Raw genomic sequence first — 19,728 nt, forward strand, 5'->3', positions numbered from 1 at the left:
TATCCTTATAGGTGCAGTAAACGACTGCTTCAATTAAGTTCTTACATTGCTCTCATCACCACGGTCTCTGAGCAACTCCCAGCAGTGCATTGACATGAATATGACTAAATGTTAATGGCAGAGTTGTATCCTTTGAATTGTATCCCAGACCTCAGTGTAAAGAAAACATCTAATAAGTAGCTAAAGAAATTACAGAGAATTCTAAAGTAATTACTGTTTCATATTTGGGACATACATTCCCAATACAAAGTCAAATAACTATTACCTCTTGCTTTAAAAACCTATAAATTCATCTATACCACCACTGTCAGAGCTAAAAACCTAACTAACCATGAAAATAGGTACAAACATGTTTTTAGTAAATGTCACAAAACTTATTATCAATGCATAGCTGAAAGAATACTTAGGTATCTTCTAAGGCCTACAGCATCTGGAAATAGACTATTACATTAAAATTGCCAAATCAGTAACTGCAGCAATCCATCCACCAAGAAAATTTCCATTTTCTTTCACATGTTAAAAAATAAACAAAAGTTTCTAATATGGAAAGGATGGGAGTTATTGAACAGTAAGAAACTGGATTCATGGCAGTTATAATTGAAAAGCCAAATGAAGTGTGGCTGTGCATTCATCAACATAGTTTTATTTTATGTCTTTTTAAAAATAATCTCATAAAAATTGTTGAAGTGGTAAGTAAGCTTTTCTAAGCAATGAGCATTCTTGATAGTAGGTACAGAGCATGCATTTCAGCAGGGGTTGGATTGGTTCAATTTGAGTGACTCAGCAGGATGATCCTTTTCCTACCTTATTCTCCAGAATGTCAAGTTAATTCTCATACCTTTATGACTGCAAACATTTTTGCCTTTGGGGAAAAAAATGAAAGTGACGCTTTATTACAATGATGGATTTAATCCTCTTGCACTAAACTGGTGTCCCTCATCTCTGCCTAAGGATGGGAAGTAAAAACCTTGTTTTTGTAGAGTATTGGCACCAAATCTGGAGGAGGTGAAAGATCAAGGTCCATGCAAGAACATACATGGTCCAAATTGTCAGAGACTTAACCAGTGTCTATAGTGATTTACACGACTGAGTCAAAACAAGGTGAAAATTTAGATGTTTAATGGAAAATCATCTGTGAATCTCTCCTCTTTCTTTTGGTTTATGATATGTTGCTGTTTGATTACAATTGCTCCAGGCCTTCTTTCATAGATTCAGAGGTTATCTCCTCAATACAAAATTAGCCAGTAGCTAATGATGTATTAGTTGTTTCCAAGGACTCTGATTAAAACAGTATTGTCTAGATATGAGGTGTAGACAAGACAACATTAATGGCAGCCATGAGTTAATATTGGGTCTGGGTTTCCAGTGTTACAACTATCAATGATGTGAACTGAGATAGAGTCATCAAAGCTCATGCTTTGGAATTTAAGCTGATTGCTGATCCCTGCGGCAATGGGGGGAGAGGGGAGTGCGCTAAATTTCTTGCTGTCTTCTTACCTTCACAGAACTGCACAGTCTACCAGGTGGATTATGGAGAAAAGAAGTGCATTCTTCTCTGAAACATCAGGTATTAGTCACTAGCAGAGGCAAAATATCTCACTTGAAAAAGCCATGGTTTCCTCCATCCACTTCAGATCATCCATTCTGGAGAATCTTGAGGTGCTATATATATGGAAATGAAAATATCTGCTTGCTTGTTTGTTCCCTAGAAAAGTTAACTATTTCCAAAGTGTTGGTCTATAGTTATTTCCCTTCCAAATTGCTTAAAAAGGCATTAAGGTCATGTGAGCAGTTCTGAAATCTGCAGTCTCTGTGTTACACTAGTTTCTTTGAAGGGATCCTGGCTACTCATCCATTTTGTGTTAATGATAGACATTCAGCTAGGTATAGATGCAAGGCCTTTACCCTGGGCAGCTGGAGATTCCAGCTATGTCTAGACTGCAGTTTCCAAAAAAGTGGGCACGTTCTTTCAGAAGCCCTATATTTCTCTTGGTGAGAGGAATAAGGAATGTTCAGAAAGAGGAGGTTTTTCCAAAATTTGGCCCTGTGTAGACAGGCCACATTTTGGAAAAGCCTCTTGCAAAAACAAAAACCAAAAACCTCTGCAGTCTAGACATAGCCTCCTAAAATGAGGAGTCAGTATCAGATAACGACACTGACCACCTTAGTAAAGTGCTTTGAGCTCTTCTGATGAATTGAATATTATGATTATTAAAGAATCGGCTTAGGGTTCCTCAGCATAAGGGAGACTCCAGAATGGAACTGTGCTCCACCCATGTTGGGCAGTCAGAAGAGTTCCCCAGAGGACTCTTCCACCCAGTGTAAAGTAGAGCAGCCCTGTGGCAGCTCTTACATATACTGAAGGACAGTTGACACTCAGCCTGTACCAGAATCAGAGGAGATGGGTTAGATCCACCTTTGCCTCCCTGCCCACCTCAGTTGTGCTGTGCCAGAGCTAAGGATGCAGGCTGATGTTCTCTCTAACATCTAGATAACATTCTGTCTAAACTTAAAAAAACAGTGAATAGTCCTGCAGCACCTTAGAGGCTAACAAAACATGGAGATGGTATCATAAGCGTTCGTGGGCACAACCCACTTCTTTTGTCCAAAATATGTCTCATATGAGTGCAGAGACTTAAGAAATGAATCCCCATTTTAGGAATACACCTGCAGCAGTTGGGTGATGAACCATAGCACTTTAAAGGGTTTCTACTGTAATTCAAAAGCCATGAATATTTCCATATTGTTTATTTCCCTAGGGAAAAGTTAATATAATCTGAGAACCAAGCAATATTTCTGAGTCCTGGGCTAGTATTAGGAAGGAGCAAGTGGCAAGTGGCATTATGTGCTGCAGTGTTGTGTCAGGAACATCCCTTTAAATATCTGGGTTAGGGAAGATAAAGAAATCCTCCCAGAACCTGTTATTTGTCATACAGGAGCTAAAGGAGACTATGGAGGGAAAGGAAAAATTTTTATTCTCAGACAGATTTTCTCTGAGTTACCCAACCAAAACTCAGCCAGTGTAATTTAGATCATTCTCTAAGCCAGTGGAGCAAGAATTAACTATAGATGTGACTAGCCTGGAGACCAGCAGCCTCGGGTACTTTCAGAAATGACAGTTCTGTTCTGGAAGTCGAGAAAATCTCTCAGCTTGGCTTTACTGCCTAATTTCCCCTCCCCATCCCAGTCTGGGACTTGTATTGGAAAGTGGGGGCTAGAGAAGAAATGATAACAAGCAGACACAGCAAATGCAAAGAGGGTCGGCACACACATTGAAAGACGTGAGGAAGAAAACACTAAATGTGAAGCACACGAGATATAAGTCTATTGAGGGATCACACCTCATGTAGGGAAAAACTGCTGTTTACTTCAGCTGCCCAGCGTATTTCTATGGCTTGTTCGTGATAGAAAGGCTCCAGCCTACCAACGCGGATCGTAGCTGGAGGAACGTGAAAAGGCCGGAGTTCCCTTCTAACAGCCTAATCTGGAGAGCCATCTAGTGGCCTTTTTTCCAGTCTTGAGAAAGATTTGTGCTTCAGTGAAAGGGGACTGGTCACCTTATTCTAAATTAGACTTGCTCGTAGAGATTCTGGTTTCCTGAATGAGACTAGATTACAATCCCCTAACTGGGTCAGAGACAACGTGAGAGTTTGAAGCTGCAGTTTCTTCACCAGCAAAATGAAAGCTTGACTGTTTTGTGTCAGAAGCAAGAAGCACATCCTTTTCCTGACCAGCTGAACGTGGATAGTGTTCAAGGAAAGGAAGATCGTAACCAGGAATGTTGCTGTCTTTGATTAAGAATGTAGTCATATAGTGGACTATCCTACTGAGGGCTGTATTTGGTCCATTAGTAGTGCAAGTGTCTTTGTTTCCATTTCCACTACCAAGAATTGTGCAGGGAATTTGTTGATGTACAGTCACCATTGGGTTGGAGGGTGTTCTCTGTTACTGGTGTGGGAGCTCTTTGTTGTATCCCTGCAATGTCTCTTCCCCGCTACACACTTGGCTCAGTCAGTACTATAAAAGGTCGCAGGTCGGATTACCCACATACAGAGGTCTCCGTTTTCCATTGCTGCAAAGCTGAAAGAAGGGAACAAATAGATGGAGATGGGCATGTGAATACCGAGCTCACAGCTATGATTTCCAGTTGCCCTACCAAAGACAAAGACCTGTTTCATATGCGGCACCACAGGCACGTCAGTATGAGCACCAGTGACCCAAACAACACCTACAGAGATGAAGACCACAAAATACCAGATCAGCAAACCAACAGGATGCCAAGCAGCAAGTTTGACATGTGCATTGAGGGATTGCAAACCATTCAAATATCGACTGCCCCAAATGCCAACACTGCACTCTTCCATCATCGCTTAAGGTCCTTTCAACATGGCTGGGCCACAATAATAACAGACCAATGGGTCATGCAGCTAATAACATCAGGCTACATATTTCCTTTCATGTCTCATCCCCCTCCTACATCTCTCCTCCCATCCCTCTTCAGGGACCTATCTCATGAGTCCCCGTTCAAACAGAAGGGGGCTCATTTACTCGGTATTGGATCAATAGAAAGGGTACCTTCGAGGGGAAGGGGTTTTACTCCCACTGTTTCCTAACTGAGAAAAAATCTGGGGGCTGCTGACCTATATTGGACCTTTGTTGGCTGAATCGATACCTCTGCAAGCAGTGTTTCAAGATGGTGACCTTAGTAACTATCATCCTGGCACTCGAACAGGGCGACTGGTTTGCATCCCTTGATTTACAGGACGCCTATTTCCATGTGACCTTCACCCGGCTCACAGGCAATTCCTCTGGTTCCTGGTAGATTCCGATCACTACCAGTACAAGGTCCTACCATTCGGACTTTCATCAGCTCCCAGGGTTTTCTCCAAAACACTGGCAGTGGTAGCAGCCTTTCTGCGTTGACTAGGGATCATCATTTTTCCCTATCTGGACAATTGTCTTCTCAGAGCTCCATCTTTCGACGAAGCGTTATGTGCCATCAATACAACGAGAACTCTGTTCGACACTTTGGGTCTCATAATCAATATCCCAAAGTCGTCCCTCGCCCCACAACAATCAATAGAATTTATAGGCGCCCGCCTCGATTCAACTACGGCATGCGCTTACCTACCCACTTCCAGGTTTCATGCTATTCAAGACCTCGTACAAATTCTTACTACCAGTCCCAGGGTTTCCATACTTACCTGCCTACAGCTTCTGGGACACATGGCAGTGACAACATACATCGTAGCCAACGCAAGACTACATTTCCGATGTCTTCAACACTGATGTATGCACCTCACAGACATGACGTGCACAGAATGGTAGCGGTACCGAGTATGGTCAAACAATCCTTGACGTGGTGGACCATCCCCCACAATATGTTGGCAGATATACCTTTTCACTGGCCCCAATCAACCATGCAGATTACAACCGATGCATCTGTACTCTGCTGGGGGGCCCACATGCAAGACAAACAAGTTCAAGGTCGTTGGTCTGCCCAAGAATCTCTCTATCACATAAACTTGCTCGAGTTAAGAGCTGTCTCCAGTGCCTGCGAGCACTTTTTTCCTCTTATCTGCAACCAGGTGGTGCATATCCTCACAGACAACATGACAACAGTATATTACATAAGCAGACAGGGAGGAGCCTGTTCCCACTCCCTATGCATTGAAGCCATACTTTTGTGGAACTGGTGCAACCGACACAATGTGATAATCACAGCGGCCTACTTCCCCGAGGAGGACAATATCACAACAGATGCCCTCAGCAGGCACTTTGTCCAACAGCATGAATGGGAACTGCACACAGATATCCTTCACCTGTTATTCAATCATTGGGGCTATCTATCAATAGACCTGTTTGCCACACAGTACAATGCGAAGTGCGCTCAATATTACTCCAGAGCAGGCATTGTTTGGGCATCCAAGGGAGATGCTTTCCTATACAACTGGAGCCAACAACTTCTATATGCGTTCCCTCCCATTCCCCTGATTCCCAAAGTTCTGGAGAAGGTAGCAATAAACGGAGCAAGAGTAATATTAGTAGCACCATTCTGGCCGCGCCAAACGTGGTTTCCTTACCTGTTCCGCATGTCACCTCATCCTCCGTATCATCTTCCCAGTCGTCCAGATCTGCTGACACAGGATCATGGGCAGCTGCTACACCACAGCTGGATCACCTTGCTCTTTCTCTGTCAGCATGGCTCCTAACTGATTCCAACAAAAGGAAATGAGCTGTTCTCAAGCGGTCAAGCATGTTCTGCTATACAGCAGAAAATCTACAACACGTAAAACTTACCTGTATAAATGGCAAAGGTTCTAGGAGTGGTGTTCACACAGAAACCTAGACCCAACACAATACCTCTACATTCCATCTTGGACTATATTTTGCATCTCAAACACCTTGGACTCGCTTTTTCGTCTCTCAAGGTACACTTGGCAGCTATCACAGCATTCTGCCATCCAATGGATGGTTATACTGTCTTCTCACATCCCATTACAAGAAGATTCATAAAAGGACTGACCATCCTTTTCCCAGAGCACAAGCAACCTCTGGAACCATGGAACTTAGAATTGGTCCTAGACACCCTAATGCGACCACCATTTGAGCCTTTTGCCACCTGCTACTTACATACTTTGACCATGAAGGTCGTGTTCCTCTTGGCAATCACCTCAGCACGCAGGCTGGGAGAACTAGCAGCCCTTTGGCTGCACCTCCCAGTATCATTTTTACATCACAGGGAGTCATCCTGCGTCCCCAGCCATCGTTTTTACCCAAGGTTAATTCCAGTTTCCACATAAATTAACCTATTATTCTCCCCGTGTTTTATCCAAAACCACACTCCTCGGACCTCCATGCAAGACTTCACTCCCTCGCTGTTCGTAGGGCTCTGGCATTTTATATTGAAAGAACTCGCAACATCCAGAAATCCCAACATCTATTGATTTCACTAGCTGACCATTCCAAGGGTCTCCCGTTATCTGCACAGCGAATATCAAAGATAATAGTATATTGCATTACACAATTATATGAGTTAAGAAACATAGCCCTTCCACACACAGTTAGGGCCCACTCTACCAGAGCAATGGTGTCTTCAGCAGCCTTTCTCAAAGGAGTCCCCCTAAAGGACATATGTCGAGTGGCCACATGGTCCTCAGACCTTACGTTTGAGAAACATTACGTGGTCTCGAATATAATTATGACCGACGCAGCAGTAGCCACCTCAGTTCTTTCCACAGCGGCAATGCATTGACTCTGAACCCGCCTCCTTCTTTTCGGCTACTGCTGTGGAGTCAGCCATAGTGGAGCACCCACGAAGACACTATCCGAAAAAGAAGAAATTACTCACCTTGTGCAGTAACGATGGTTCTTTGAAGTGTGTCCCCCTGTGGGTGTTCCACTACCCGCCCTCCTCCCCTCTTCGGAGTCTGTTGATTATGTCTTTCAGGCCTCGACGATCAGGAGGAACTGGTGGGAGCTGGACCACGTGACCAAAAATGGCGCGAAAAGCTGCGAGACGGCCGACGTGCACATGCGGTCCGGCAGATGTTTGCTAAAAGATCTCTGATGTGTGGCGCCAGCACAAGCCCAACACCCGCAGTGGAGCACCCACGGGGACACTATCTGAAGAACCATCGTTAATGCATAAGGTGAGTAACTTCTTCTGTTCATCAGAGACTCTCAGTGGAATTTGGATTTGTAACTCAGGGTGCTTTCGAAAATCCCACCCAAAAGTACATATCAGCTGATTAATTCAATGGCCTAGATGAAATGAGTAGGAAACCTCAGGCCTATTCTCAGTTGACAGGTCCAGGTCATTGCCTACCACCACAATCAAAATAGTGCCCTAATTGGTGGTCTTAGGATAGATGAAAGGTAAAAAGCAATGAAGACGGATCTACTCAGCCCCATGTGGGTGAGCAACTGAAGGACACTGGCCAGGTAGTGGGGAGAAGCTTCCTATTGCCTGTGCTCCCCCTGAAGCTACTGCATGAGAGGAATCAAGATACAGACCTATTAGTCAAGCGTCTTTGTCATGCACTGCATTTACATTAGCTAAAACCAAAGATGTTCCAGGGGCAGTCTCATATTTCTTAGGCATCTTCTGCTGGCAAACTTGGCAGGCTGGTGGGATGAGAAAAATGTTACCCTTCAAAGTGGGTCAGACCTGAGTAACTGGGGAAGAGGCTTCACCTTACAACTGCAAACAATTTGTGGGCTAATATCAGCTGACACATCTCAACGTCTCCTAACAAGGTTTTTGCCACTTAGGCCAGTCTTTTGCACACTGACTTCCTCCAACATACATAAACACTTCAGCAATCAGACAAGAACAAAACATGTATTTCAGCGTCCATCTGTCTGAAAAAGGCTCCAACGAAGAAATGACTACAGTATAGAATCCAGAGGGTATTTTAGACTGACCCTTTACCTTGTCCTTCACTGCACCTGCTATGCTACCAATAGCCTTTAACTTTATATGATAAATAATTGAATGCTTGGAAGAAGTACCTAGTATATTCATCCACACAGTAGGTGTGATCTACTTTTAGGGTGATCAGATGTCCACAGCAAAAAATAGGACACACATTTTTTGCCAGGAGGGATTTCAGCATGGACTCTGCATCAGTACATGATCAAAGCCAAATAATAAGGCAGGCATAAAAAATCTGTTGTTTCCTTTAGTGTTCCTAGTGGCTACTTGAAATCATCATCTAGAAAAAGCTACTCAACACGTGGCCCACCCACAGTTCGGTTTGGGTTTACGCAGGGCACAACACGCGGCCCGCGGGTGGGATCCTTTGAAGATGGCCTCCACTGGGAACACACTTCACAACAGTGAGGCATCTCCCAGGCAGGGTGAGCACTGAAAGACGCAAGCGGATGGCGCTTCTAGCCCCCAAGGAGGAGGTGCCGGGAGTGCCAGGACATTGTGGGAGGTGCTGGCTGCTTAGCCTTGTAGGCAGAGCCTGAGAGGTGCAGGCTGACTCAACTGGCCACATAAGGGTCCAGCGCCGCGACGTTAGGCTTAATCTTTGTATTCCTGCCCATCAGTGTAAAAGATGATATTTGCATATATATATTTGCATTTATATGCAACCACTCTTAAGTTGCAGCTCTCAGCATGTGCTGTATCATTGTGGCCCCTGGGGGCTTTCAAAGTTGAGTAGCCCTGATCTAGAACCTCCTAGAGTCTTAGCTCCTGTACGTTTGCTCAGTATCACTGAAATCCACTGATTCACACCACCTGAGAATGTTTTTTTCCATGTGATTACATTAAACAGAAAGGCGCTAGCTGAAAGCTAATTTTGAGTAGCTAAAATGACTGATTTTGATGTTGTCATGTCCCACTAACCTAATGAAAAGGCCTTTTCCCAATTTTATTCTAAGACTTTTTCCCTCAGTGTTATTCCCAACCCAGTTTTTATCAGAGCTTAATTTGTAATGAAAAAAGAGCCAGGGTTTTACATTCATAACAGATACAGCAATCAGAGGTGCTGGAGCTATGAACTGGAAAGCCTAGAGGTACCAGAGCTTAGCCCTGGCAAGTCTTGGCACAAATTAAACAGTGATGTAGATAAGCAATTATTCTTTGGGCTGAATTTCTCATGCTCACATTCAGCTCACAGTTGCTTACCTGTGTATGAACTCAAATGTATATTTCCATTTGGCCATTTCAGAGTTGCCCAAGAATATTTTCAAAATTGTTTTGAGAGTGTGCTGGCATACTAAAAAAAGACTTTCTTTTAAAAGTGTACATTTGCTGTGGCAGAAGTCTTCAATACGCACACATGGATTTGACAGGTTTGAAGTGATTTACTTAGGAAATAAAAGTATAAGTATTATACTATACTGTGACAATTATTGCAGTCACCTCATGAAGTGTCCCTTCATTTAAAAATAACTGCATATTTCACCAAATAGGGAGAATGGGATGGCAGTGTTAAAAAAGGAAGACAGTTGGCCACACTGCCTTCAGACAAGCAAAAAGTAGGACAATCCTACAAAAAGTAGGACATTCAGTCATCTCATTCTACATGGCTATAACTGGATATAGTTCAGCAGCATACCACGTATGGTTCCTTAAGCAGTGACTCTGAAACAAGATTTTGGGGTTTTGGTGGATAATCCGCCAAACATGAGCCATCAGGTGACACTGTGGCCAAAAGGACTAAGGCAATCCTTGGGTGCAGACACAAGAAAACACTGAACATAAGCAGAAAAGTTATTTTAACCTGTATTCGGCATTGGTAATACTGCTGCTGGAATACTGTGTCCAGTTCTGGTGCCCACTATTCAAGAATGATGTTGTTACATTAGAAAGGTTCAGAGAAAAGTCAAGAGAATGATAAAAAGGATTTGAAAACAGGCCTTATAGCAATAGACTCAAAGAGCTCAATACATTTAGTTTAGCAAAAAGGAAGTTATGGGAGGACTTGATTACAGTCTGTCAGCATCTATATGGGAAATAAATATTTAATAATGGGCTCTTCAGTCTAGCAGAAAAAGGTATAACATGATCCCAAGGGTAAGAAACTGAAGCTAGACAAATTCAGACTGTAAATAAAGCATACATTTTTAGCAGTGAGGGTAATTTGCCAGTGGAACAATTTAAAAAGGGTTACGGCAGATTCGTCATCACTGACAATTTTTAAATCAAGACGGGATATTTTTTTCTAAAAGATCTGCTTTAGGAATTATTCGGGGGAAATTCCATGGCCTGTGCTATATAGGAGGTCATATTAAATTATTACAATAGCCTTTTCTGGCCTTGGGATTTATGAACCAATGAATAAGTGGACATATTTAGAACATTTAATAACACAACAGGTGCATTGGACGGAGATGTAGCTGGACTATGTAGCGGCAAAAGATGTTTGTTGTACCGGGATGTTCATCAGCAATTAATCAAACCAAAACAGACCTTTTATTCCTGATAGAATTTGTACCAGAACATAAAATTAAACATTAAGTATCTCACAGCAGGGGAAGACCCAAAGGTTTTGGTCTATTTTCTGTACACCAAAATGCTAAGGGCATAATAACTCCTGAATTCTTCCCTACATCACCTCCATCCATGACAGGCTTCTTGAATAGCCAAAAACTGATGGCCACACCCTTGTGTGTTGTCCTCAACACACAAGAGGAATGAAAGTTATATTGTACCTGGGAGGTGAAAGAACAAGGGAAGCACTGATTCCCAAAAGGCATAGGGCCCTCATGATGTAGTTTATGGAAAAACAGTTACTCCTAGAAATTATACCAGCAGCAGCTACATCTGCTGTACCAGAGGCAAGTGTGTGCCAGCTGGTGCCTTTGAAGCCTCTGTATCCCTATCACATAACTGGAACTTGGCATTTTGCTCTTTTGTTCCTGGGCAAGCACAATGAACTTATGAGCTACGGAGGAGTCAGATAGCAGATGGACTGAGCAGGCATCATGTACATGTTCTTGTGCATGAGCAATGGTGCCAGTTATTTGTTCACGCAGCAGGCTGTTTGGTTGAACAGGGCAGAGAGCAGTGTTTGCTGTAAGCTGAGCGCTTGGGCAGCCACCCAGGAGAGAATCAGGTGTCACCCAGATGATTAGCAGAGCACCCACTGCTGCAAACAGTCAACTGCATGTGTTTCATGTGGTGAGGGTACAGAGGGCAGCTGGGTGATAAGGTAGGGTGGAGTGTCAGAGTGGAGGTCAGAGAGTGGGATGGAAGATGATTAGTGAAGGGGATTAGGGTTAGCGAAAGTTGGGTAAGGATTACTTTGCTCCAGGGTGAGATGATTTAAAACAAGATTTAATTCATTGATTTAAATCATCTTTCGAGAGAGGGATGCAAATGAAGACATTTGAAATTGCAAATGAAGCCGGGATTTAAATATCCTACGCTTTATTTGCATATTCACGTGATAGCGCTATTTCAAAATAACAGACGCTGTTAAGATGCGGTTATTTCGAGAGAAAACCCTTCTCTCAAAATAACCCTTATTCCGCATACAATGAGGTTTACCAGTTATTTCGAGAGAAGGGTTTTCTCTCAAAATAACCGCGTCTTAACAGCATCTGTTATTTCGAAATAGTGCTATTTTGAAATAGCACCATAACGTGAATATGCAAATGAAGCACGGGATATTTAAATCCCGGCTTCATTTGCAATTTCGAATGTCTTCATTTAAATCCCTCTCTCAAAAGAGGGTGCAAGTGTAGACATACCCCAAGTGAAAATAATTGATTTAAGTCAAATTTCCCACTGATACTTCAAATATTGCTTAAACAATGGTGCAAATCCCATAACTAAAATATGTTCATTTACAACTCAAAAAAGCATTTTACAGCATTTAAGTGAGTATATTTTCTATAATTTTCTGCATAACTTGATTTTTATTAATTTAGGAAATAGTAATAATACTCATTACCTGTGAGAAGCTGCAAATGCATCTGCAGTATATTAGGAAGTGTAAGAACGAAATCACACATACAAACACAATAGCACTTATTTTTTATTAAACTAAATCTTAAATATTACATAAAGATTTCACATTTGCAATTGCAGCAGTCTCCTTAGTTGCCAGCTAATGGGCTGTCCATAACCTCTTTTTTTTATTTTAAAATGTTATTAGAGAGAAAACTAACAGAAAAGTGATTTTAAGATGCGCATGCCATAGCAATATCATCATCATCTTCAAAAGTCAGGCATCTTGCTGTATATGTAGGGCTGAAATTGTTCACAAGAAAATGAGGTAGAGTTAGTGCTTGATCCATTCCCTTCCTTATTGCCTGCAGCTTAACTTTCTGGTTAGTTATTTCTTTCATCAATGTCTCTTGAAGTGCCTTCAAAATTTCAAAAGCTGCAGCTTGTTTAAGGCTATAGATATAGGCTTTAGTATACCGAGCATGTCCTCTACATTCCTCATTAATCCAATATTAGATACCATCTCTTTTGTCATGGGTTTCTTCACAAAATTTTATGAGAATAGGCCAGTTCTTAATAACGTGTTCAAGACAATCAACCACAGAATTTCAGCCAACATCTTGAGGGAGAATTAGTTTGGATCTTCCTGCTTGGTCCAGTGAAGCTGAAGAAAAATGGTTGCTACAGAAGTATTTTGGGACTTCACCAACATTTTCTTTTATTCCTGGAGAAGCCATACTTAAATCTTTGGCTAAAAGATGAATTAAATGGGCACAGCATCCATACATTATTAAGGAGCATCCTTCTGTTTCTTCTTCTAAGTGTCTTCTCATCTCGCCACATTTGCAGCATTGTCTGTGACAAAACTGCGCACATGACACTTGAGTTTTGTTCATAATTTATTATAGCTTGTACTGCCATTTCTTTTAAATAGTCTGTTGTGTGGGCATTTCCTGATGTATCTATTGTTTCTGAAAGATATGCAACTTCTACTGTCAAACAGGCACATACTACTGGATCATTGTATACATTGCTCCTCCATCAAGGCTTAAACTGGCACTTTTCCCCTCAGTATTTCTTACTCATGGTTCAAGTTCCTTCTCATATGCTGTATTTAGCAAGCATCCACCAATCTTGGCTCTACTAGGTGGAATGTAGCCTGGTCATAAGGACTCAACCATGTCTATGAAGTGTTATTAACAACATAAGGAGGAGAATTTGTGACTTAAATGAACCGTGCAATCTTTTAATCTATAGGCTCTTGTTTTTATTTTCTGGTCCTTACTACAAATCAATCTATGGTGCAGGTTTTACTGGATGATTGAAATCTTTTACCTGTTACTGATGCTTTGTTGTCTGAAATATGTTTAGTTGCAGTACAGTTGCTAAAAGTACCAGTGAATGACTCTGAAGTTGTTGCAGATAGACAAAGTCTCTTATGTTTAAATGGGATCCTGAAACAAAATTAAAAAAATATTTTGTATAGTCATTCTTCTCAGTTTTTCTCACTGTTATTCAGTTATCATTTACATTTGTTTCAGCAAGAATGCAGATCTGATTTCAAATTACCAAAGAAGCTAAGACTGACTGCACTTAGGGTATGTCTACACTGCAAAGTTAATTCGAAATAACAGCCGTTATTCTGAATTAACTTTAATAACGTCTATACATGCAAACCGCTATTTCAAAACTAATTCGAAATAGCAGAGCGCTTAATTCGAATTTGGTAAACCTCATTCTACGAGGAGTAACGCCAAATTCAAAATAGCTATTTTGAATTAAGTGCTGTGTAGACACTTAATTCGAAATAGGGGGCTTCCAGCCCTTCCCAGGGAGCCCTGCTGGCCACTCTGGGCACAACCAGGGCACGTACTCTCCTCTTCCCCCATCCCTGGAGCCATTAAAGGGGTAGACTCTGGCCACAGTGCCTGTGCCAGCTCCAAGCTTGCCAGCCCAGAGCCAGCAGTGGCCACCAGGGCCCCGATCCAGTGGCCCCAAAACATGAGCCAGGAAGCCACTGGCAGCCACCCTCCACCCCTCGCCAGGAACAGTCTGCCAGCTCCCATGAGTCTGACAGGGGCTGGAGAAGGCGGGCACCTTCCTGGTCCAGGGTGCAGATCATGGACCTTATTCAGGTTTGGGGGGGATGCCCCCAACGTTCATGATCTCCACACTAGATAGAGGAAAATGCGACCGTCTATGGCAGGATAGCTGCCAGCTGTCAACCAAAGGCCACAGGAGCAGGTTTTCATGAAAATCAAGTTGGTCCAGCAAGACCCCCAACCCTGGGCCCTGAGCTTCCCCTCCCCTTCTTCCCCTTGCTTCCCCCTTCCAGCTCCCTCCTCCCAGGTTTCCCCCTCCCCTCTCTCACCCCCTCTCTTCCCCTCTCCCACCTTCTTCTCCCAGTCTCCCCAGAGGTTCATCTCCCCTCCCAGTTTTGTTCAATAAACCCAGTTTCTATTTTTGAACATACGTGTCTTTTAACATCAGGAAGGGGGACTAGGGAGGGGTAAGTGGAAGGACATGAGGGAGGAATGGGGCACGAGCCTCCGGTGGGAAGGACCGGGGTGGCTCTGAGGGGTAGACGCTCTCCTGCAGGGTCTCCTGGATCCTGACAGCCCCCCGATAGACTCCCCAGATGGCAGCCTGCAGCAAGTGCAGCCGGGGTGATGGCAGTGACCCCACAAGATGCACCGGCGTGCCCAGGGGCAGCTCTGGCTCCATGTGGCTGAGTGCTGTGGTGTCCCGAGTGCGGGCACTCCAAGACAGGACTGCTTTGCTGTCCCTCATCGAGGTAGACAAGCAAGCGGGCAACCCTGAGAACTGTCTGTGTGGGGTGGGGGTAGGGTCCCTTTAAGCACAGAGCTCAGGCAGCCTCGGGCAGCAGCCCCACACACTAAGTCCTAATCTGATGCCCTGCCGGCACTGGTTCTGGCCACCCTTAACTTCGGTTCAGGATCCTCTCAGTGTGGACGCGCTATTTCAAAATAGCAAAACGCTATTTTGAAATAGTTTTTGTGTGTAGATGCGTTAATTTGAATTAGCTTAATTCAAATTAACTATTTCGAATTAAGTTAATTCGAAATAGCGCTGTAGTGTAGACATACCCTTAGAGTTCACTTAATGGAGTACGCCCCATCAAACTCATTGGCACTTCTGTTTTTTGAGAAAACAAGAGTAAGATGGGGTTCCCATTAAATTATGTGGCCCTGATATTCCAAAATAAGAAAATAACACCCAGTGACAAGGCAACTGGCAACTCGAAATGTCTGTTATTGCTTTCTGTATTGCATTCTTGAGTGATAGATTCTAAACCTAAGTAACTAATTAAATAAGCCATAAAGATTAGCTAAGCTAAACTTTTTTTTTTAGCAACACAGCAAACAGCTTGAGAATTTATTTGTTAAATTACACTTATACTATAAGGCATAGAATCTTGAAGAATGATGCATTGTAAAGTGAATTATTTAAGTTAATAACCAGTTGATCCACATTGCTCTTCAGACATATCCACATCTTCATCCTTGTAATTTCCTCCCAGTAAATGATGTTCCTTATGGTGTTTCATTCTTGTGCTGTGGCACAACACGGACAATAACACGTATTGTTGATGAACACTCGCTAAGTTCAGTGGTGGTCTAGAACTGCATCACGTATCTGAAGATGCCATCTCTTAGCTAGAAGACTATGTACACACGAAACAATTCTTGCAAATAGGCCCTGCATCTTCTTCTTGCACTGCTTAAACTTGACACATTTTCCTTTTTTATCCAGGGAAGGAATTTCTTCAAAATATTCCCAGATAGGGTCTCTCATGTCCAGAAGCCATGACAATTTTTCTGTGGCAAATGCGTGGGGTCATATAGGAAGCTGTGTATGTGCTGAACAACGTCTTCCCTTTTTCTTTCCAGTCCACTCCATTGTAACTTTCTATGCTGCCTCCATCCTTTCCAGTATATTGTCTCTGTCTTTAAGATACTGTGTTAACCAACTCCTCTGCCTTGCTTGATCCATCTCTACTGTCATATATGCACAGAACAACAATAATCCTCTCCAGACCATGGAGGTAGGGGCAAGGGGCCAGGAGCAGGAGCAGAGCTGTCCTGTCCATTGGATGGTTCAAGGCCACTGCCGTGGGCCCCATTCTCTCGGGGATCCTGCAGGGGCCAGAGGAGTAGCAAGTGACCCTGGCACTGGCTATAGGGGTTGGGCTTGACCCCACATTCACTGGCAGTGAGAAGCAGAACAATCCAGCCACAGCCCATTCTGCTCCCCTGGCTCCCACCCATGCCGCATAGGGAAGGGGACTTGTGGGAAGAAATGTAGCTGTCCCGCTCACTAACTGGCGGTGGATGCAGCTGGGAGCTGGGGAAACAAAGCGAGCTAGTGCCATATTTCTCCAATTCCCCCCTGCTGCCACCAGTGAGTGCGGGGGCTGGGAAAATTGAGTCCTACTGCTGGTGCCAGGCACCTCACTAGTTCCCTGGGCCGTTTCGCTCATGGGAAGGGTTTTGGGGAAGAGGTGCAGAGAGGATGGGTGGAGCAATGATGGGAAAAGGCGGTGAAGAGACGGAGCAGGTACGGGTGCTTAAGGGAAGGGATTAAGTGAGGCAGAGCCTGGGGGAAAGCGGGCATGTCTTGGGTCCCATACCTTCCTAAGGATGGCCCTCTCCTAAGATAGGGATGGCATGGGGAGAAGTCACATGGGGGGGTGTTGTGCTCTATAGACCACTTGAGTCCCTCCCCAGCAGTTACCTATTCTCCAGCCTGTTTTGTGGTGTGCACACATTACTTTAGTCTGCTGAAAAACAGAAGCCCAGACCTTTCAAGAAGCAAGAGCTAGTATGTAGTTAGGCAGACTAGACAGATTAAATCCATTCATTTATTTCTATGAGACTGCAAGTATAAGGTTTAGCATGCTTGTGATGAGGTTTAATTGTAACTGTTATTTTTTAAATGTGAAATTTTATTTAAAAAAATCTGATTTCAATAAAAAAATCAATTTTTTTTTTTTTTAAACAGGCTGGACCTCCCAAAACCAGGACTATTTCATCGGCAACATCTGTGGTCTGGCATGTTCCTGAAACAGGGAGTCCTGGCTGGGAGCCCAGTGGCAAGAGTGCCAGCATCTGGGATACCTGCTGGGCTGGGAGCCCCAGCAATGGAGCCCTGGTAGTGCAGCTGGGGTTGCATCATCCAAGCCCCGGTAGAGGAGCCAGGGCCAGAGCTGAGGCCACGGCATTCCTGATAGCCTAGCAGGCAAATCAGGGCCATGGCAGCCCCAGTAGCGGAGCCAGGGCTGCAGCAGCCCAGCTGCTGAGGTAGCAGCAGCCCAACAAGTAGGAGTGGCTGGGGCCGGCAGCTGGGAGGAGTGATGGGCTGGAGGGCCAGTAGCAGGAGACTGCCCCTAGTCCGGCAAATTCCCTCATTTGGAACCAGTCAGGTCCCGAGGGTGCCAGACCTGAGAGGTCCAACCTGTAATTGATTTTAATCCATCTTGTTTTGCCCTGTAACAGGATTCTAGCCAGTGGAAGAGATTTATAGGTATTGGGGAACAGATGCATAACAATATGTGCATAACACCTAAGTAAGCACAGAATAGTGAAGTCACTGGGGCTACGTCTACACTGGCCCCTTTTCCGGAAGGGGCATGTAAATTTCACTAGTCGTCGTAGGGAAATCCGCGGGGGATTTAAATATCCCCCGCGGCATTTAAATAAAAATGTCCGCCGCTTTTTTCCGGCTTTTAAAAAAGCCGGAAAAGAGCGTCTACACTGGCCCCGATCCTCCGGAAAAAGTGCCCTTTTCCGGAGGGTCTTATTCCTACTTCAAAGGAATAAGACTTCAAAGTAGGAATAAGACCCTCCGGAAAAGGGCACTTTTTCCGGAGGATCGGGGCCAGTGTAGACGCTCTTTTCCGGCTTTTTTAAAAGCCGGAAAAAAGCGGCGGACATTTTTATTTAAATGCCGCGGGGGATATTTAAATCCCCCGCGGATTTCCCTACGACGACTAGTGAAATTTACATGCCCCTTCCGGAAAAGGGGCCAGTGTAGACGTAGCCTTGTTGCTGCCAACCCCGAATCACATATTTTAGAAAAACATCCAGCCCTGATTTAAAAATTGTCAGTGATGGAGAATCCATCATGATCTTTGGTAAATTGCTTTTAAAGATGTATGCCTTATTTCCAGTCTGAAGTTATCTTGCTTAAACCTCCACCCATTAAATCATTTTATACCCATGTCTGCTATACTGAAAAACCCATTATTAAATATGTTTCCCATGTAAATATTTATTGACTGTAATCAAATCACCCCTTAATCATTTGTTAACCTAAATAGACTGAGCTCTTTAAGTTTATCACTATAAGGCATGTTTTCTAATCTTAAAATCATTTCCATGACTCTTCTCTGAATCCTTTTTCAATTATTAACTAGGGATGTTACATTTTGATTAATAAACTAATCCAATAGTCAATGGAATTTCCATTGACTATTCGATTGGTTGATAAGGACTTTTACATTCCACCTTTGAAATGTACAAGAGCCCCCAGGCTGCACATGGTGTGCCAGCTCTGAAACTTACAAGAGGCCCAGTAGGGGCTCTTGTGCATTTCAAAATGGAAGCACCTCATGGAGCCTGGGGTCAGTGTGGGACTCTGAGTCAACTTTACTAAGTGATCCAAAAGGACTTCAAACACTACTTTAAAATTAGCCCCAAAGAATAACCCATTATTGAACAAGTAATGTACCAAGACATGTAAAAAAAAATTATTGGGGACAAATCCCCATTATAGTTGCAGTATTATATCATTTTATTTCTCAAAAAAGTGAGCATTTCAATTAATATCATTGGCCTTTTATAGCTCACAGATGGGCCAGATGCATCCGACTCTGGTCAAATTAGTGGGGTAGGGGGTTGCCAACTCTAGCAATTTTACTGTTAGTTTCTCATTGTGCTTAAGTTGTGCCAGGGCTTGCCAAGGCTGAGCCCCAGCACCTCTGTGCTTGGTAGTACATAGCCCTGGCATCTTTTGGGCTTGCTGTGTCACTTATGAAAATTAAAAAAAAAAAAAAGTTTGAGCATGGTCACCTCTTTCGTTATGAATTAATCCCTCATCTAACAACATGTGGTATTTTTTAGAGTCTCGCCCCCCTAAAGGCTTGTATGTGAGACTCAACTGTCATAAAAACTATTCAAGTTACTCGTCTTCATGGGAGACGGGCAAAGCTGGAAAACAGGGCCCCTCAAAGCTCCAAAACCAGAAGGCAAAGAAGAAGACCCGCAGGTGTCTGATATTTTAAAGTCTGGTGATTTTTA

At 43.5% G+C, this 19,728-nt stretch overlaps 1 protein-coding gene across 1 annotated transcript; it reads left to right on the plus strand.

Annotated features, from left to right (window-relative positions):
• Positions 1-2,216: 2,216 nt before the first annotated feature.
• On the plus strand, positions 2,217-18,041 carry LOC142831042 (uncharacterized). The gene is made up of 2 exons (XM_075939925.1): positions 2,217-7,652; positions 17,432-18,041. The coding sequence occupies exon 1, from the start codon at positions 4,992-4,994 to the stop codon at positions 6,210-6,212; it is 1,221 nt and encodes a 406-aa protein (XP_075796040.1). The 5' UTR covers positions 2,217-4,991; the 3' UTR covers positions 6,213-7,652; positions 17,432-18,041.
• Positions 18,042-19,728: the final 1,687 nt, after the last annotated feature.

This window comes from Pelodiscus sinensis, chromosome 1, assembly GCF_049634645.1.
Source record: "Pelodiscus sinensis isolate JC-2024 chromosome 1, ASM4963464v1, whole genome shotgun sequence".
NCBI classification, from domain to species: domain Eukaryota; kingdom Metazoa; phylum Chordata; order Testudines; family Trionychidae; genus Pelodiscus; species Pelodiscus sinensis.